Raw genomic sequence first — 21,763 nt, 5'->3', positions numbered from 1 at the left:
ACACCCAGGCTTTTAGACCCCATTGTTATATTACAGCAGGCATTCACACATAGTTGAGAGATAGAGCGTCCCAGTTGAAAAACGGGAAAAGCAAAATTGAATATTTTGGACCAAAAATTTTGAATCTAGTGGGTCATTCTCCAAGGTTGGAAATTTAGCCTTTTTCATGGCTTGGAATTTTCGTAAATCCAGGTTGAAAAAAGCCAAAATCCAAGCTTAAACAAGGTTGGAATTTTCGAAAATCGAGGTGGAAAAAAGCCAAAATCCAAACCAAACAAGGTTGGAATTTTCGAAAATCTAGGTTGAAAAAAGCCGAAATACAAGGTGGTTGGAAATTTCGACAATCCAGGTGGAAAAAAGCCGAAATACAAGGTTGGAATTTTTGTAAATTCAGTTGGAAAAATTATTGTTCGCACAGATACGTGGTTGATCTTAGATTACTCACACAGCTCAGCAGGGCACTATTTGAAACTATGACACAAGTACCCTATGTGCGTCACTGTGCAAACTCACTGCAATTGACCGAGGTCGCTCTGAAGAGACGCCTCACCTGACGGAAACTTACAGCTTGACTGCTCACATTATAGCCTAATATCTAGGTTAGCTATACATCAAAACAGTTTTGAGCAAAAAATCGCTTGTGGTTTTCCCAAGGACATGCGCAGAAAATGGTTAAAAAAATGTAATTTCCACATGGATTTTTAACGTTTTCCAAACTGTTTGGGAGAAATACAAATTTCCGACCCAAAAAGTCTAGTTTTCCAATCGAAAGAGTTTCAATTTCACAAAAATATAATTTCCACATGGATTTTTAACGTTTTCCAAGCTGTTTGGAGAAACACAAATTTCCAACCCAAAAAGCCTAGTTTTCCAAGAAAGGATCTCAATCTTAGAAAAATGTAATTTCCACATGGATTTTTAACGTTTTCCAAACTGTTTGGGAGAAATACAAATTTCCGACCCAAAAAGTCTAGTTTTCCAATCGAAAGAGTTTCAATGTCACAAAAATATAATTTCCACATGGATTTTTAACGTTTTCCAAACTGTTTGGAGAAACACAAATTTCCAACCCAAAAAGTCTAGTTTTCAAAGAAAGGATCTCAATCTTAGAAGAATGTAATTTCCACATGGATTTTTAACGTTTTCCAAACTGTTTGGAGAAACACAAATTTCCGACCCAAAAAGTCTAGTTTTCCAATCGAAAGAGTTTCAATTTCACAAAAATATAATTTCCACATGGATTTTTAACGTTTTCCAAGCTGTTTGGGAGTAACACAAATTTCCAACCCAAAAAGCCTAGTTTTCCAAGAAAGGCTCTCAATCTTAGAAGAATGTAATTTCCACATGGATTTTTAACGTTTTCCAAACTGTTTGGAGAAACACAAATTTCCAACCCAAAAAGCCTAATTTTCCAAGAAAGGATCTCAATCTTAGAAAAATGTAATTTCCACATGGATTTTTAACGTTTTCCAAACTGTTTGGGAGTAACACAAATTTCCAACCCAAAAAGCCTAGTTTTCCAAGAAAGGCTCTCAATCTTAGAAGAATGTAATTTCCACATGGATTTTTAACGTTTTCCAAACTGTTTGGAGAAACACAAATTTCCGACCCAAAAAGTCTAGTTTTCCAAGAAAGGCTCTCAATCTTAGAAAAATGTAATTTCCACATGGATTTTTAACGTTTTCCAAACTGTTTGGGAGTAACACAAACTTCCGACCCAAAAAGTCTAGTTTTTCAACCCGATGTGTCAAATTTACTAAAATGTGTATTTTCACATCGATTTTTGACCTTTTTTTTCAATTCCCAAACTTTTTGGAAAATAAAAATTTCCCACCCAAAAAGTCATGTTTTCCAACCAGCCTTGGAAAATTGTCATTTCTACATGGGTTTTTTTCACTTGATTTTTCAAGGGCATTGGTTTATTCTACAAAAATTTACGTTTTCCAAATCAGCTTAAGGTAATCGCTCAAATTTCCAACCTTCAATTATAAAACCAAAATTTCCAACCCAAAAATATTGAATTTCCAACCTTGGAAATCGAAAATTTTTTCCTGTGTTTCATAGATGATAAAGTTACTTAACTGTGGTGCTATTACAGTATTATTTGAACAATCCTGAAAAACAATTTTCAAATTTTGCAAAGGTTTTTATGGACTAAAAGACTGGGATTCTAATTGGGTAAGGCTGTACATATGATATGACATTAATGAACAGAAATATCTAACAATCTAATCGGTGACGGTGTTTTAAAAATTCAACGACAGATGTAATTAAAATGATAATATGGTTTTATAACATTAAAGACCTCAATATCGAAAACTTCCATTCAAGGTTCTAAGCGTGTTTCTAACATATAATTTCGCCCTGATTTAATACCCATAGCTGCCCGTTAAATTTCCTTTGAGATAACTTTTTTGGCAATCCATCAGAAGTTCATGGTTGAAGGTCTAATTTAAGCTGTTTGCAGGCAAAAACAGTAAATAGGCCTTTATTGGAATAAGTATACCAACTATGTTTTCAAATTGGATTAATTTTTCGATGGGTAGCCTAATCAATTTTAAAAATGGTTTATTGTTATCATAATTTATGATTTATAATCGGTCGGTCGGTCGGTCGGTCGGTATAATATGAAAGTAATTTCTTAAAATCTAGGGTCGGAAAGTCAAGATCTAAATCGACTTGTTACGTTTTGAAGCAGCTGACCTTTTCCTCTTTATTGATGGGTGCTTTTGGTGCCATTTCCATTGTGATATTATATTCATCTAATTTTTGCGGAATGAATTTTTTAAACTTGTTCAGTTAAAAATATCTGCAAAAAACTTTTAAAGTCTATCTTCCAGCTTTGAAAAATCAATATTATTATTTTTTCAATTTTGGGAAAAACAGGGTTGAAAGGGCCCGCAGAACATTAATTTAGTCTCGCCTAATCCGATGGATGTTTTATTTTTTTTTGGTGTTTGAAAATAGTATATTTTGATAATTTATTTATTTGTAAAAAGAAAATTACATTGTATAGCAATGTGCTCTCCCGTTTATTACCATAATGGCTTTATGGCAACTCCTGAACTTGGGCACAGGATGTACGGTTACACATTTTATGGATTGCATTGTGGAGTCACAAGAGTGCTCAAACTGCGAGCAGCGAGCAATGCATAATGCAAATAGTGAGCGTCTTAAATGAAGACTCTCCAAAAGAAAATTATCAACTTTGTGCCAGCAATACAAAGCATGTTTTTATTTCTTCTTGTGAACGTTCAAAAGAATGACAGGCTTTATAGAGATTGAAATTTCTGTAAAATATATTTTACTTGAAGATGTGGATTTCGGTTTCACCACTCTGGGGCTCACCAAACTCCAGCTCTTCTTTAAAGGTTTTCACTGCAAATGAAATTGAAAAAAATCAACATTCTATTCTACTATCCTAATATTGGTTAAAATTTATCCACAAATTAAAGATGTTATTCAAATAAGTGCAATAGTACCACCAACAAATAAATGCAAATCCGGGGGGGGGGTGCTAGGGTTGGTGAATGAGGGGTATGTGCGGACGGGACCTCCGAAAACCGACCCTTAGAGAGACCAAATTTTAGTGAAAAAGTGACCATTAGAGAGACTTTTTCGAAAAATTTTCTCTGATTTTCAAAAATTTCCTACCCTTAGTGAGACTTTTTTGTAATTTTTTCTCTCAAAATCAAAATTTTTTTCGAAAAATCGTGATTTTTCCCACCCTTAGAGAGACTAATTTGAAATTTCCTGATTTTTGTAACCCTTAGACAGGCCCGGCGGAAGCGGGGAGACTGGGGAGACTCCAGCCTCCCCACTTTTGAGCAAATGAGACTTTTTTCACATATCCGTAGCGAATGTTATCTCATTTTGGGCCTTCAGCCTCCCCACTTTTACAGTTGTTCCGCCGGGCCTGTTAGAGAGACTTTGAAAGGTGAAAAACCCGACCCTTACCGTCCGCACATACCCAGCACCTACTTTTTGCCTAAGTACCCCCCCCCCCGGGATGCAAATATGAAGGAGGAAATAATTTATTCGAATCATAGAAATACTCGAATTAGTGAGAGTGTACTATAACTCGAGCAGAGCGTGCAGAATATGGATGATATGATGATTCGCTAGATTAACAAGGTCACAAATAGTGCAAAAAAAACCGCCCGTGTGTTTGATTGCGGTGGTGTGTGGGCGTAAAATCAGAAATCCCGATTGAATCTGAAAACGGAATCGGGGATAAAGAAACCGCGGGAAAAAACACTGAAAAAAAACAAAAACCGCACACCACTCACTGGCACAACAACCACTTTGTCTGTTTGTTTGGGTTTGTCATCCAGTAAAAAGCAGCCAAGAGAGATAGATGGTAAGTGGTAGTTTTAACATGCTTTTAGCTAGAGATGTAAGTCTGAGAATTCTCATTTATTTTTGTCTGTTTTACAATCGTGTAATTTTCATTCATAATCAATTCATCATAGACCTTTTTTCAAAGAGGACGTCCTGTTGAATAATTATGTAGTCCAGCCATAGAAACAATGATAGTGTACTTCATCATGCATATTGTAATAATTACGCATGGTTTTATCAATGTTTTTTCTGCTGGACTACATAATTATTCAACAGGGTGGCCTCTTTGAAAAAAGGTCTATTACGTTGTTATGTTGATAGGACTAAAGACGAAAGACATATCTAATCTGGGTCTGGAGAAGGATACTTTTTTCCACCAGACAATCAAAACACCGGACATGACCAGTCTGGTGCGTGTCCGGCATCCAAAATTTCCCGTATGCAACACCGGACTGACACCGGACTTATTTATTGCGTCCGGTGTAGCGAAAGGATACTTTTTGCCACCACCATCAGACAAATACAACGACCCACGGCATGGCCCGAACATGTTCGGGTCTGTTCGGACCATGTTCGGGCCATGTATTTACAATTGATAGGAATAGTAGAATTTAATTTTATTAACCTTTCCTGGTTTATCATCATCCATTGTTAAATATTTTCATTAGACAAATTCAAAGTTCCAAATACCAGTTTGATTCACAAAGTTGTATAACAGTACAAAAAACGATCCAGAAAAATTCTGCTTCGAATAGGAGAAGACCACGAGAAAAGGGAACGGGATAAAGAATAAAAATGAGACCATATTATGTAAGATTCAAATCATTCTTTTTGATAATTTTTCCTAACTTAATTGGAAAATAGATGATTAACTTTTATATTTGAACAATATATATTTGAATAAAGATGAAGATTTTTAAATTTGTTTGCTAAAAAATAAGGAATTTAAAATATAAATATTGGGTCCTGAAATTACACGCGCGATCGTAGCAAGTTTTCGAAAATCTGGCCCGAACATGGTCCGAAACTGCGCGGGCCACGCGCAGGCCATTTAAAAAAAGTATTAATCAGGAGGCCTGAACATGTTCGGGCCATGCTGCGGGTCGTCAAATACACCGGACAGTCCGGTGCGTCGGCAGAGTCCTGTCTTATTTCGTATTTTCCAGTCTCCTTGTTTGTAGCTTTAATAAGTCTGATGGGGGAAAAAGTAGAGTATGCTGCATCATTCAGTCTAGCAGAATCTTAATTCTTCTTTCAGAAAAAAGACTATAATTTGCTTACCTTTATTCTTGCAGCTTTCCAACATCCAAGCTCTCGAACATCACAAGCCGAATGAAATTACTTTCGATTTCCAGTAGAAATTATGCGATGAAAAATCCGGGGGTCAATGAATAAAAACTTTCTTTTCAGCACTAGTTATCTTTGCTATAACAAATTATTACTTTTCAATATAATTTGTTAAATATAATTTCTGATTGCAAAAATACTTTATATTGTACTGAAAGTTTGAAAAAGTTGATTCTACTTAGTTCTTTATTTTCATGTCTAACCCCCCGTCTTAAAAGAAGTCCCAGAATCCCGGGATTTTGGCGGTCGGGCGTTCAAAACAAAGGCGTTTTTATTTTTCCCTCCACTTACAAATTTTTCTTTAAAATAGGCATTTGAAATATCAAATTTAAAAATAATAGTATATATAAAACCTTATTTTCTACCATAGTCCTTCTTCTAAAACGAAAAAAGAAAATACACTAGAAAAATAAAGAAATTACGAGTGTTATCAAGCCACCCAAATTGAACTTTTATTTGTCGCGCGTCATATCGAATTGTTGTATACGTCACGATCTATTGTCAACCATTGTCCAATCCCGTAAGCGATTGAAATGCTGTCAGTAATAATCTGAGAAAAGAACAATAACTTTATGACATCACACAAATAAATTACGCTAGGATAATCCGTGAGGACAACACATGGTCTTAACATTTTTCCCTCGCAAGTTTGGGGAAAACGAAAGTACTCTATATTTTATGTATGGGGAAGTGGAAAAAAGATTTACAAAATACAAAAGTTTCGTTTTGGGTTACAGAATCAGTATTGTGAACTTAAGCAAGTTTCTATTTTGCATTTTTTCTATAGAGCCAAATAAAGATTTTTTCTATTGTTCTTGCTTGATTGCCACTAAGGATAAGTTCCCTAGGTATGAGGCTATCGAGACATAATGTGACGAATTTGCGCGAACACGAAATTTAACTGTTCTAGGCTGTCATTCAAATCAGAAAGCAAAGATAGTATATATAGATATATATACTCATTTGCTATACTCATTTTTTATACTCACTCATTTGCTCCCTATGGTCTTAATGATCGAGATGTGCCGTTAGAGGACTTTGGCTAGATTTAATCCGCACTCCGATTTTTTAGTTTTTTAATTACATAATTCCTTTTTTCTTTATTTTTGGTCGGTACTATTTTTGCCTTTTGGACATTTATAATTGAGTTTTCTCTGCAAATATGTAATTATATTTGGTGGGTCACAAAAGCCTAGCGAGTAAGGGCCCATTATATACTAGACATTTAGCTAGTTTTATACCTAGATTATTCTTATAAATGTAATAGTGCTTACTTTAATGTGTTTTTATTTTTTCTATTGTCTTGATTTTAGTTGGAGACAATAGAAAAGTGTTTTTAAATTTTTGTCGAGGAGTATCTGCTTCCACATCATGCCTCCCTTGCTAATTTTAGCTTGTTCTCATGAGAATTTTTCATCATTTCTGTTTTAACACTTTAAATACCTGTACATAAAGTTTTTATCAATTAATTTTTCCTTTATAAAATTTAATTTCTATCCCTAAGTATTTCTTTTATCAAACAAACCCTTTTATTCTTTTAATAATTTTTTTTATTTTTTTATTCCCTTGACGATTATATTGTTAGCCAGAAATCATGTAAATACCACCTCAGTTTGTACAGACTTCATTACTTGACAAAGACAAACGTCGAAATATTGTACACGTGTGTGTGTTTTTTCTGTGAAGCTATAGATATATATAGATATAATAAAAAATTTTATCGAAAAGAAATACTTACTTGTGTTACTTGTGTAGTTGTTTGAGCATCCTGCTTCAGGTAAGGTTCTTGGTGAACCACGCCTCTGTGTGATCAATCTGTCGAGAGAAAAAGAATCTCAGCAGATATTTTTCATATCAATTATTGAATTTGAATTAGCTCTCCTGCACCCAGTATATCCATGGATCTGGGGTTCATCTGGGATAGACTTAAGGTGTGTGTCCAGGGCTCTTTTGAATTTATCGATAGAAATGTTTTTGAGGTTTCTGATGCTCTTTGGCATAGCATTAAAAAGTTTAGCACCTTGCACTGCAAGTGTGCTGTCTCTAAATTTTGATGTTTAGTTCTTTGGAATTGACAGTGTACACATCCGGCCCAGGCGGGGGTTTTGATATAATTTACAGTAGGTACAATCTTTTCCATCACCTTCCAGACATACATTATTCTGTAGCGTTCTCTTCGCCTTTGAAGTGAGTAAATTTTTGTCTGTTTTAGACACTCCCAATAATTGTTTGGGGTGCCATTTATCTTTTGTAAGAAGGACTTTTGAATGAGTCTCTGAATGAGACCAACTGCATTTGGGCTCCACAGAACGGAGCAATATTCTAATATTGGTATCACCAATGATTTATATAGTACGATCATACAATTTAAAGATCGTGAAGAAAAAGTTCTCAGGATCCAAGATGGTAAGTATTTAGCCTTTTCGATTACTGCAGTAATTTGCTTCTGAAATGCGCAATTACTGTCCATCAGGATTCCAAGGTTTTTAACAACATTTTTGTTTTCAATCTCAACACCAGACGGTGATGTATAGCTTGTTTGAGTCTTGATCTCATGGTTCTTTCCATAGCCCAAGAGTTCAAATTTTATATCATTTAGCTTCATATTGTTTTCATCCATCCATTTATATTCTATCAAGATCGTTTTGAAGTAGGACAGCATCTCCTAGAGTTTTGACTTCCTTTGTGGCGCGAGTGTCATCAGCGAAGGATTTGAGAAAGCTGTGCACCACTTCCTTGTCAATATCCCCAATCAATATGAGGAAAATCAAAGGTCCCAAAACACTACCTTGAGGGACTGCTGAAATGATCTGTTGTGATTCAGAAGTGACACCATTCACTAGCACTGATTGTTTTCTCTCTGTTAGGAAGGACTTTAGCCACTGTAATAATTTTCCATCTATTCCTAGTTTCTTTATTTTTCGTAGGACAATTGAATGGCCTACTTTGTCAAAAGCCTTTGAGAAATCTAGGTACACAACATCCGCATTAGCATCTTCGTCCAATATATTTAGTATCAGGTCATATTGTTCCAAAAGCTGACTCAAACATGAACGCCCGCTTCTGAATCCATGTTGATTGGAATTGAACAGATTATTTTCATCCATGTGCTTTACAATATGTGCTCTGAGTACTTTTTCAAATATCTTGATGACATGGGATGTTAGGGCTACTGGTCTATAATTTGATGCCAGTGATCTGCTACCTCCTTTGTAGATTGGTGTGATTGTGCATCTTTTAAGTTCGTCTGGGACAATCCCTTTGTCCAAACTTTGTCTCCAGAGGATACAAAGAGGAATAGAAAGTTCTTCTTTGCATTGTTTGAGAAAGGTTGCAGGGAAACCATCAGGACCTGGTGCTGCAGTATGGGACAGATCGTTGATTGCTTTTATTAAATCATCTTATGTAACTTGTAGATCTGAAATGATATCTACGTTGACTTCATCATTTTCACTCTGCATTATATCGAATGGTTTTGGTGCACTGAAGACGGAAACATATTGTCTTGACAGAATTTCAGCCATTTTTTTGCTTCGTTGCGTTAATTCACCATTTGTGTTCAGCAGAGGGCCAATTTTTGTTTTTATCTTTGCTTTCTTTCTCGCATAAGCAAAGAAATATTTTGAGTTTTTCTTTATGGAATTGATTGCTATATGTTCAACATAACACTTGGAATCCCTAAATGATTTTTGTAAGTCCTTTTCAATTGTCAAAAGTTCCTTTGTTATTTTAGTCTTTCATTGGGTTGGGACGTGCATTTTAAAAATTGCTTTGTAATTTTTCTTCTTCTTTTCGTAAGAGAGCGGCAATATCTTTCAACTTTTGATTTCTTCCTGGTATCTTTGGTTGTTCTGACTGGTATTCGTCCTCTGCATACGTCCAAAAGTAAAGCAATCTGCAAAGTATTACCGTACTGTAATTTGCATCAGTTGAGGCAAACATGCATAGCCCTCAAATGAATACCTGTCTGGTCATTACAATACAAAGTATATAAAATCAAAACAAAAATGGTAGAGTAGAGCTGCGAGCAGAGCTGCGTAGTTCATTTGTTTGAAATTTTGCTGTTTTGATTGGTCAGTCATTTTATGCAAGTCTCCCTCCACTGATGCAAGTTACCCCACTTCACAGTAAGTCACTGGATGCGAAGAATATATAATGACTCCAAAAAGACCAACCAGAAAGAATTTGGAATGACGACTTAAAAGTTGGGACAAAAAACTCTGTTAAAAAAAACACACACAAGGGACTACACAGAAAATAACTAGAAATAGAAGCTTACCTTATGTGAAAATTTTAAATAGGTTTAAAGATAAGCAATGCCAGACTAAGTTGATTGATTGAATATGAATAGAGTGTCTTGGAGGGAAGAAATCAGAAATTTAATTACATGGAGAATAGGTCTGACTCATAAAGAAAATTTAAAATATTATATTGATCTAATTCTTAGCAAAATGAGAACAAACTACTGATTTAAAAATCTTTCCCATCCTTCATATTAAAAAAATTGTTTGGTAATTTTTTCCACCAAAACAGTTTGCAACAGTTGCTGGGATAATTGAGTCTCCGTATGCTACTGTATAACTCGTCCATGTAATGTTTGGAACTTGTTAACTGTCCTGGACTGGTTTCGGTAAAACACCGGGTATTGCAAGTTACCCTCTCTTATACGATGAAGAAGTACAATTGAGTCAACTTTTAAAGGATGTTCTAAAGTTTTCCAATTCAATTCATTCGTCATTCTTGTAGGGCTAGATTTCCAGGATGTCAGAATAGAATTGACAATGATTGTCAATTCTATTCTGACATCCTGGAAAAATGCTCTTGAGTTAATATGATATTTATTGTTTTTGACATTAAAGAAATTCTTTCTGGGGAACCAGAGTTAATGAAATCACCTTCACCAGGGTTGGTCTAAAAAGCAGGGTAGCCAATTTGGGAAGAAAATTGGACTTGGTTTTGATGTACCCCTATTTTGCCCAAATATTTGAAGCCTAGTGCTTTTAAAATTTGTGAAAATACAATACTAGAATCTTTTAACAATCATTTATTTGAAGAAATAAGGTTTAAGTATTCTCCACTAGTTACATACTGTGGTCATTTTTGTAAAAAGTACTAAAATCTACTTCTATTTACTGAATACGGTCGCGTCTTGTAGTAAACAAGTTTCTTGAGAAACAAACTCTGACCATGTGTTATAGCTTAAATCTTTGAATTTTTTCTGTATCATAAATGAATAATTCGAAAAAATTTTCAAAGTGTTACCCCTAATGTAGCCAAGCAAGCTCGGCGCTCGCTAATGCTTCTTACTCACGAGCGCGAGCGTCGAGTACGACCCACCACAAAGTTTAGTCCAGATCTGGACTAAACGTCATTGATTGGTTGAATTTTTAACAAATAAATTTAAAAAAATTCTTTTGTTGTGGCTACACTTCCCATAAAAATAGTAGCGCGCATTAGGAAAGATTAATTTAGTGCGTGCAACCACAAATGTCAACAAACTTTCAATTCAAGAAATAGGCCTTCCTTGGAGCGTGATACCTAAGCTTTTTAGTTTACTTATCCCGGACTTATTCTAGTAGGTGAGGACTTTTGGTTTATTAGGTTCGCTTTCCTTAGCCTTCTTGTGTTTCTTCATTTCAAAACCTCACATGTGAGAATAAACAGTGAAAGAATACTTCATGTTTTTCCTTTTCTTTTCTATCCATTTTTCAGCTGCAGAATTTATCTGAGAGATGCTTCTCATTTTTTGGTTTCTATCTTTATCCAATTTGTTTTCAGAGAATATATTTAACGCCGCACTGTACCACACAGAAACCAGGGAAACATAGTGCAGTATTCTATTTTTGATAGCTAAGCAGAGCTAAGTTAAAAGAATTTAACACAGTCAGTGCTTGGTTTCTATCCATAGTAAGAAGCACCAAAAACGTCGAGCTTTGCTAGTGTAGATCGTGTAGAAACCAGGAAAGGTGCAATGTTTGCCCTCTATTGCAATTTAACTTTCAAAAAATATCATTTGCTTTCTATGATCTCACTCACTGAAATGAATATATTTGAAAAAGTCTTCATTTTCTTTTGAGTAGCAAAGGCAAGGAGTTAAAAACAAACTTAAAAAGATGGCAGCCTTAACTAAGACAATTTCAAAACATTGCAGGGAAAGAGAACAAGTTTGAAGGAGATTTTGTTGCTAAATTGGGCTGAAATTAAGCTTTTAAACATGTCTGAGACACTAAGAAAATATCATTTTGATTGATTTAATTATTAAATATAATATATAATTGACTTAATTACGGCTGAAATTCGCTTTGACTCCTTCACAATGATGTAGTGAGAGCTACAATGTTCTTCGTGTGCACAGACTTGTTAAAATAAACTAATTTTTTTTAAATGATCAATTAGGTCTATAAGATCACAAAAACAAGTGGTGAGAAAAATTTTGACCATTTTGCTGGTCCCCATGTGACGTCATCACTTTTGCTGGGGCTTGAAAATGAAAGTGAAAATTAGAAGCTCAGATATGGCTCAAATGAAAGATATCTATCCAAAGATTCCAAAAAGTATCACAACATATACCTACAAATCAATATTTGAGAAGCTATAAAGGAAAATAGCTTAAAACATGACGTCATCGATGACGTCATCGGCAATTAAAAAGTCATCAAAATCGAAAATTCTTTGTTTCGTTTGAAAGAGGACCAGCTTGGGAACAAAGAATATTACTACAGAAAACCTTGAATTTCACTTGATAGGAAATTATTGTCTGAAATGCGTTTGACTTGACTCTTAAGCTTTTAAGGATTCATGGGAGTGCCCGAAGTTTAACCTTTCGCAGGCAAATTTAATGAATTACAAATTTGCTGACAGGGGCTTATAAAGAGAAATTCAGATTTTTTTGTAGTAATATTTTTTGTTCACTAGATGGTCCTCTTTCAAATGAAACAAAAATTTTTTTGATTGTTGATGACGTCATCAATGACGTCATGTTTTAAGCTATTTTCCTTTATAGCTTCTCAAATATTGATTTGCAGGTTACATTCAACAACAGTTACATTCAATTAAACCAGAATTATGCCAAAGTTTAACTACTAACTACACGAAATGTTAGTCATAATCAAGATTCTATTTGAATTTCTTGCAAATTATGCAATTTACTCAAAATCTGGTCCAAGAATATAAACTTTTTGTAGCTTTATTTCTGACCCCTACTACCAATGTTTTTTGGAATCAGCATAAAATTTCTGATAATTTGATATGCCACATGACTCTGCATGACTATGTTTTAAGAAAGTTTGTGTTAGGCTATTTTCGGTCCGGGGTCGCGCTGAGTACCCCGCAGAAATGGGGTCCAGGGGGACTTTGAAAAGGGTCCCCGGTCAAAATTTTTGATTTTTTTCTTCCTTTTATATAATTTGGCAACTTTTATACATATGCCACTATTTGTTTTTTTCTAAGTCCCATCTCTACTATATCTTTCATTTAGGGGAACCGTCAATGATTCCAGACCCTGGTGTTGTTGTTATACATTTCCTTTTCAAATTGCTGTTTACGACCCACTTTGCAAGGGCTGTATATCAATAGATATAGAAATTAGAGGAAAGAGCTACCTTATTACACGAAAATAAGTAGGCTACACAGAATTAACGGCCTTGAAATTACCACGTAAAAAGATAACACAGATTTTATTTGTTTTGTCAAGGACACCACATTAACACAAAATTTCATAATTCGTGTTAATTTAATGTCTACTTATAAGCTAGAGTTATAAGCTAGCTGATTCTAACTTTACCAAATAATGTTTTCATTGAAAAATTATAAGCAGCAAACAAGGGAAATTGACAATTGTGGTTAGTTAAAACTTTTAACAAAAATGGAGTAGAAACCACTGCAAAAGAAAAACAACATTTCAAAAAATTATTTAAAAACAAATATTATTAGGAATCTTTGATACTTTTGTAATGTTGTTTTTAAAATCTTTTTTACAGACTAGATGAATTTGATATAAAAATGAAAACATTACAACCAACTTTAAGTCATGCAGAAGTAGAATTTCTTGCTGAACACTCAGACGTCACTATATTACCAAACTTCCAAGAATCGAAATTGTTCTTTCTAACTGTAAGTGTTTACATTTCACTTTTCAAAATAAATTATTTTAAATTGTGTTGAATTCAATTTTGTCAAGCTTTACAATATTCCAGTTCTAGAATTGTTTTTACGACAAATAAAGTACATAGCTACCAGTTTCACGCCAATGATTATCAAAAGTAAAATGTTATATTAAATGAAATTTGGTGGTTAACTATGAAGTTTTTCAGAGGAAATTTTAATCTGGCAAAATAATAAAGTTAGGGGAAACTTATTTTAGCAGATGTTTGATCAAGTCTGCCAAATCCACAAAATCCCTCTATTTAAAGATAAAATTTATCATGAACCGTTTTATTTGAAGGGTGATTTTGGTCCTTTCAATCCTGGTATGCCAATTGATGTTCCTGCATGGTTAGCTGTGACGTTGAAACAACAAAATAAATGCAAAATACACTGCCCTGATTGGTTAGACGTAGGTATGGTGTAATTTGATGTGAACATGGAAGAATATTCTTTTATTTTTACTTTTTCTTAAGCTTTCTGAAGACAGGGGGTGGAGACCTCTCAAAAATCACCTTCTGTATTATTGCCTTATGGAGGGAGGGATAAGTTTTTAACTGTGAAATAAAAACTTAATTGGAGATTGTTTCACTTTTTAGATCGTCTTCAAGATTTCAAGGACGCAGAGAACAACGAAGATGTATTTACAAAACCACCTGTTCCTCATTATAAGGAGATCGCATCAATGCTCCTCAGATGGTATATGATATTTACAGTAGTCCACCCTATTGTCAGATGGTATATAATAATTACAGTAGTCCACCCTATTGCCACAAGTGAATGCCTTATACCATGTTGAACTTATTCAGCTTTCATTTAAAACACCTAAATAAAATAAAATAAAATTCTTTTTTTTTGGAATGTTACATAGCTGCCAGTGTCATCCTAAATTGGAATCGACAAACCTTTAGGAGCCGTATTATCTTTCGTGGGACGTAACCGCATGTTATTGGTTCGAAAGCAGACACTAGAATTTTGAGACTTTTTTGAGAGGGGACCTGCAAATTAGGCCTGACAAAAGTTTTTATTGCCAAAAGGTTGGTCTGCTACTGAAATGAATACTTTTCAAAAAATACAAAACATAAAATATAATACAAAAGGATAAAATATAAGGGATAAACATGTAATTTTTTTTAATTTTTTTTTTTTTTTTTTTTTAATCTTTTTACAGTAATATATTTCTCAGGTCTATCGACCTCTATGAAATAATCATGCTTAACATTTTACAATTTTACAGTTGTAGGCGCACGGTGGGCCTCTTAACCAGTCGTCTTTAAATAGTTCATTTTCAGTAACGGGTTTGTTACAGATCTTCTTAAAGTAGAGTTTTGTCCGAGGACTTCCTCTAACCTTATATATCCAGCTGCCATCCTTTTGTAATTCTGTTTTCTCCTTTGCCTTCCTATGCCACTCTTTGATGGTTTCGCGTTCTTTCTTCGAAAAATCGTCGGATACTCTAAATTCGTCTTTCTCTAATTTGTGGCCTGATGCCAGAATATGACGTTTCTCTTCTTCGTTCTTTAGCACGACTTTCAAGGGTCGCCATCTTTTTGTTTTGAACATTTCGTCCTTCCGAGCTCCTATTCTTTCTGCGCTGACGATGTTTACCTTTAATCCCATTTGGTTTTGTACAACTTCTTCAACATAATCCTTATCACCTACACGTTGCTCTTCTAGGTCTTCATCTTTGTTCTCTCCGAGGTTGTGAACAATGATATTGTACTTTGTTAAGTTTAACCATCGTTCTTCTTCTTTCTCTTCTTTGATGAAATTCTTGATCGTTACCTCTTGTTTCTTTAGCTCATCTTTAGTAATGCTAGCGTATGTCTGTTGTTGCTTTGATTCTATATCGTGGTCTTTTTTCTTTAGCTCATCTTTAGCGATGCTAGCGTATGTATGTTGTTGTTTGGATCCTTTAACGACATCATCTTTGTTTACAAGATCGTCGATCTTCTTCTCCAGTCTATCCAGTCTAGCGAAAACACATTGCTCATCTTGATCTTTCTCTTTACCTTCAGTATTTGTTGCCTTGTTATTGATAGTTCTTTGTTTACTTGTTTTGATCTTCTCTAATAATATTGGCGTGACTGTGATGCATTTCGCACATTCGAATCTCCTTGCTTTGTACTGAAGGCAAATCTGTACTTGGTAGGCTGGAAGCTCCGAACAGGCATAATGAACAAATCTTTGACACTTCCTACACTGCAAGACATCGTTATCCCGTATTATTTCATTTATAAAGCATTTATTTGGGGTGCAGGATCCATATTTTGATGAAATTTCCGTGTTAAGATTTTCAGAAGTTTTCGCCATTTTGTTGCATGTAGATTCTGTTGATAAGCTAAAACCACTAAAAATTATTGCTTGCTTTCCTACAGTGGACCAGGGGATATTCCCAAAGCTGACGAAGTGAGGACATTGATCAAAGATATTTGGGACATAAGGATGGCTAAATTAAGAAAATCTATCGATCAGATGGTCATCGCTCAAGAACCGCACGCACAGGTGTGATTCGATCTCATGATTTTACTTAACTTCAAGATTTGAACTTTCTTTTTAAAAGCCTTATCCAAAATACTACATCCCATCCGGATTTGGGATTGTATACAGCCACAGTCTAATAGATTTCGGTGTTTGATATCCTTTTGAATAATGAAAAATAATATATCAGAAAATCTCTCAGGTTTTGATCTCCAACTTATTTGTGCTAATGATGTAATATGATTAACACAAAGTAAATTTTATATCAGTTCCTTAATCACAGACTCAGGCCTCAGGAAGAGACTTTATCAGTGTCTGCCCCTTCAAAATTTGGTTAGCTACATGGTACATGGGAATTCTTCAATTCGTGTTGTAAATAATAATGGCCATTACTTTACAAATATATATTAGCCTGTTTTATATCATTTCTTTCATTTTTTTAGATTGATAACTTGACAGTGATGGAGATGAATTTTGTGAGGACTATATTACTACCAACGTTGAATGAAATACACAATATGCGTTGCTATGTTACACAACTCCCAGCGTCATCCTAAACGAATCTTTTTCGAAATTTCTTTTCCTGTTTTTAAAAAGCAGAATGTTATACATCATGCACCAAGTGTAGAGTTATGATTGAATAGTCATATTTTGCAATCCAGGAAAGACTTTACTTGCCACATGTAAAATATGTGGAAAATTGGCAAGTAAAATAATTGGAGCAAATAGAAACCTTTGGGATTGCCTATGTGCAATAATGGTTAATATTTATAGAAATACATGTCAAAGTGGATATTACAAGAAAGATCTATAAGATAGACGATGAGAAATGATGGATGCTGGATTTTTCACGGTTACTTTTTTGGATTGGTTATCAATTCTTGGTATTGCTTAAATCAAAGCAAATTTGAATACAATATTTAGCTATTTTAAAGCTAACAAATCGACTATCGCTCGGTAGCTTGTATGTACCTCCAAAGTATTATTGTATTTAAACAGGTTTAGTTGGAACTCAAAATTTAATGAAATTATATCCTTTTCATATTTTTTCGTACGTAAATGTTTAAATTTTAGACGTTTAGATTCAAAAGAAGCAATCAGCCGTTTTAACATTAGTTTAACCTGGCATTATGTTTATTTGAAACTTTGGACTTGAATTTCATTGGCTTAGTTTGTTCAACTGATATTTTGAAAACTACCTGGCAATTGAATTATTTGAACCAGTTTTAAATTTTGTTTTCAAGTTTCAATACCTATAGTATCAGAGAAGGAAAACACCATTCATTTACGAGATCTTTCGCTCATTATTGTTTGAACTTGTTTAGTAGAAGTTATAAAGCAGATCAGTCGAATTAAACACATAAAAACAAAATATTGCCCGAAAATCCATTGTCCGGTCAAATGTTTTTCATGACTTTTTTTTCAGATTAATTCATTTTTAACCAGCATCGATTTTAGATCTACATTCAAAGTTGTTTAAAAAGCAAAATGAAGATTTACACCATTTTATGTTTTACCACAGTCTTTTGCGAAGGTAATCCTTCTTGCTTTTATCATTAGCATTGTTTAACTCGAGTCAAATCATCTTATATTTTAAATCTTACTTTTCCAAAGTACTGATCAAAATGAAGATGAACTGAATTATTTTCAAATGTTATTTTTACAGCTTCACAGCTTCATAGTATATTTCGATTACGGGCCTTCCAGATTTTTAGTATCTCCTTGACTTTCGTTGAATTTTTAAAACTACGAGAACAAAAAGAGTTGTGAGATTCAGTTCAGTAAAAGGGTTATTTATAAAAAATCATGTTCTTACTTTTTGGACCTACCCCGGTGGGGTGGAGGTCCTATAAATTAACCCATGTTCGTTCGTTCGTTAGTTAGTGTGTTAGTTACCAGCTTTTCTCGAGATTGGCTCATTAGTTTTTTCTGATTTTTGGCACAAAGGTGCATGACCATAAACCCTCGAATGTGACGGAGCCCGATTTTCGAAAAAAAAATTTTTTGGGCAAATTTGGGCCAAAAAACGGCTTAAAAACGGGTTTTTTGGACTTTGTGAAAAATTAGATCATTAATTTTTTCTGATTTTTAGCATGAAAGTAGGGTACAATCATAGTTAAAGGATGGCTCAAGCAGATTTTTGCAAAAAAATTTTTTTGGCTCAAAAATCGCATTTTTATCTATAAGAACCACTTTTAATAAGAATACATCAATGTTCTTAGCCATATTATTATTATTATTATTTCTATTATTTTTTTTACGATAAAAATGTCACGGTGGAGGGTAATGGTTAATCTATATCTATAAGAATCACTATTTATGAGCATATATCAATGTTATTAGCCAAATTGTTTTTTTATTATTAATTTCGCTTAGCGAAAGTATTACGATAGCCTTTCTGCGGCGGCGGCGGCGGTGTCATCGGAAAAAAAATTAGAAAACGAAAGTACTCGATACGGTGGACGAACTTACTAAATTTAACTTACACTTTACACGTTCGTTTAGCCACGGACGATTTTCGCGCGTTTTCTTTTGATTACGTCATATATCTTTGTGTCTTCTTTAGCTTCACAGTTTTGATTTTTTCTTTTATTTTCTTATAAGCATATACTTTATAAGATTCAAATCAATAACTCTTGATAGACGGTGATATACCTTTCGGTAATTAGATCTTTCAAAGTAAATAAGGGATGTTGCACAATATGAGCATATTTATTTTTCTTATAAGCATATACTTTATAAGAATCAAATCAATAACTCTTGATAGACGGAGATATACCTTTCGGTAATAAGTTTTTACAAAGTAAACAAGGGACGGCGCACAATATGAGCATATTTATTTTTCTTATAAGCATATACTTTATAAGAATCAAATCAATAACTCTTGATAGACCGCGATATACCTTTCGGTAATTAGTTCTTACAAAGTAAACAAGGGATGGCACACAATATGAGCATATTTATTTTTCTTATAAGCATATACTTTATAAGAATCAAATCAATAACTCTTGATAGACGGTGATATACCTTTCGGTAATTAGTTCTTACAAAGTAAACAAGGGACGGCGCACAATATGAGCATATTTATTTTTCTTATAAGCATATACTTTATAAGAATCAAATCAATAACTCTTGATAGACGGTGATATACCTTTCGGTAATTAGTTCTTACAAAGTACACAAGGGATGGCGCACAATATGTACATATTTTATTTTTCTTATAAGCATATACTTTATAAGAGTTCTTAAAAATTAAACAACAATTGTTCTTAAATCGGTCTTAATTTTTTTAGCAATTTTAAGCCTCGTTGTTCGTGTAAAATTGTTTCATTAAGGCTCGATTTAAAGTAGATTTCAGATTAGCTTCAATCTCTACTTCTTGTTATTTTTTCTAATAGAAGAAAGTGTCACGGTAGAGTGCGACGGTTTGACTTTTCTGGAAACCTTATTTATTAAGCTGTGCATTTTTCTGATAGTGGTTTTTATAAAGAAAAGCGCTTAATAGCTTTTTTATTTCTTTTTCAAAAATCTTTTTCAATAATAGTTTCTCTCAATAGATATGCTTTCATTTTCTTTATTTTTTTGTATTTTGACCAGTTATGTCTTATGTGTTTCATTGTTTCAATGTTCACTGATTAGTTTGATAACCAGGTAGGTCCATAAAAGTATCGCTTGTTTCAGTGTGTGATAGAACGCAGAACATGTTTTTTTTAAAGAGTGGCAGGGACAACGCAAAACTTCGACATTGTGGAAAAATTTTTGTCATTAAAAAGGTAACAATGATTCTATTAACTCATACATTGTTATTTTCACAATCACTCCAATTTCATCAATACATTTTAATTGTATAATATTATCATTAAATATTTCTTTTACTGAGCAATCAAACATGATATAAAGCTAGATACCTTGAGTCTTTCATTTCAGGTATTTTTACTTTTATTTTTAGGTATTTCAAAGCTTTAAACTCTCAAATTTTTAACTTCAAAATTTTGAAATAAATCTATGAATTTAGGCTGACAAAGCAAAATGAAGGTTTCGGTTTCTGTTATCTCCTGTCTTATCCCTATTGCTCTCTTCAATCAACGATGTAAAAATAATAGATAACCAACTTGCCTTGATTCTCAAAAAACATCCGTGTTATGGTTGTAAAAATATTAATGACATTTTGCATCGTAAAAAGTGCAATTAAATAAAAACTTGCTTCATTTGCAACCTTCTATTGGACAGAATCGATCACGTGATGTATATTTTTCCAAAATTTGGGTTAGAAAAAGTGTATTTTCCTATAGGCAGCCTCACAGAAGCAATTTTTTAATTAGATATTATTGTTCTATAAACATTCATCTTTTTATTTTGTATCAGGCAACCTTCATGCACTTTTCATTCGTGAGATATCGCACTTCAAATCACACATATATTTTTCAGATAACATCATTTTATGAGCGTTTATTTATCCAGATGAAGATTACGTGGTATCAGGCCGATCCGTAGTCAATTTGTCTAAAGATTAGTACCTTTATCTTTTGAAAAAAATTCCAAAATTTGCAGTAAATAACAATTCAAATTTTCTATCAATTCAGTGGATGTCAAAAAGTGTGTCAAAATCTAGCTAAAAGCATAACACGCACTGCACATAGAGCTATTTAAAGGAGTGCTCATTTCAATAGGAAAACAATGGTTGTTCTCTTGGGAGAAGTGCCTTCTAGAGGTAGTTGGTTATCTATTATTTTTACATCGTTGCTTCAATACAGGTATGTTGAATTGGGTTATTCCAGAAAAAGAAATTTACCCCCTTTGTTGAGGAGGTCTTTTTTTGGGAAAGGTGACCCCCTGGATTTTTATTTCAATTTTTCAGGACCCCTTTGGATATTTTTTTTCATTTTTTGAACCACCCTGGATTTTCGACCTCGTTTTACTGACCACCCTGGATTTTCAACCTCATTTTACAGATCATGATTTTTACACTCCAAAAGCCATCTGGCCCCTGGATTTTTTATTTATCAGACCACCTTGGACGTCACTTCTCCTCAACATAGGAGGTAAAGGTACTATTTCTGGAATAGCCCATTACTTCGATCGGTTTCTGCTCGTGGATTTTGTTTTTGCCATTCTACAGAATTCTAGTGCTGTTTCGACTTTAATGTTTACTATTTTCACAAGTATATTTTACATATATTTTACATTTCTCAAGGGGTTAGGTGAAAAGACAGAAATGTCTTCTTCTTACTCCTGCGAATGTTTTTTAGTTTAGGAAAGATTTTTACTTCATCAATATTAGCAAAATTACATTGTACTATTTTTAGATATTTTTATCATTGCAAATACTATGCTACTAAAAAAAAAAAAAAAAAAAAAATGTCGTAACAGTACGATTCTACGGCAAAATTTCCGTAGATGTCTTATTTCAAACCAATGTAAGTATAATGATAATTCAATTGTTATTCGTTTG

The 21,763-nt window shown here is 33.7% G+C and overlaps 1 protein-coding gene across 1 annotated transcript; it reads left to right on the top strand.

Moving 5' to 3' along the window:
• The first annotated feature begins 4,312 nt into the window (after window positions 1-4,312).
• On the top strand, window positions 4,313-17,426 carry LOC136820736 (DNA replication complex GINS protein PSF2-like). The gene is made up of 6 exons (XM_067076958.1): window positions 4,313-4,360; window positions 13,668-13,800; window positions 14,132-14,246; window positions 14,430-14,529; window positions 16,209-16,335; window positions 16,755-17,426. The coding sequence occupies exons 2-6, from the start codon at window positions 13,690-13,692 to the stop codon at window positions 16,866-16,868; spliced, it is 567 nt and encodes a 188-aa protein (XP_066933059.1). The 5' UTR covers window positions 4,313-4,360; window positions 13,668-13,689; the 3' UTR covers window positions 16,869-17,426.
• Window positions 17,427-21,763: the final 4,337 nt, after the last annotated feature.

The sequence above is a fragment of the Clytia hemisphaerica genome, unplaced genomic scaffold (genome assembly GCF_902728285.1).
Source record: "Clytia hemisphaerica strain Z4C2 unplaced genomic scaffold, Clytia hemisphaerica genome assembly, whole genome shotgun sequence".
Lineage (NCBI taxonomy): Eukaryota > Metazoa > Cnidaria > Hydrozoa > Leptothecata > Clytiidae > Clytia > Clytia hemisphaerica.
Note: the sequence above shows the minus strand (reverse complement) of the source record. Positions and strands in the feature narration are given on the sequence as shown.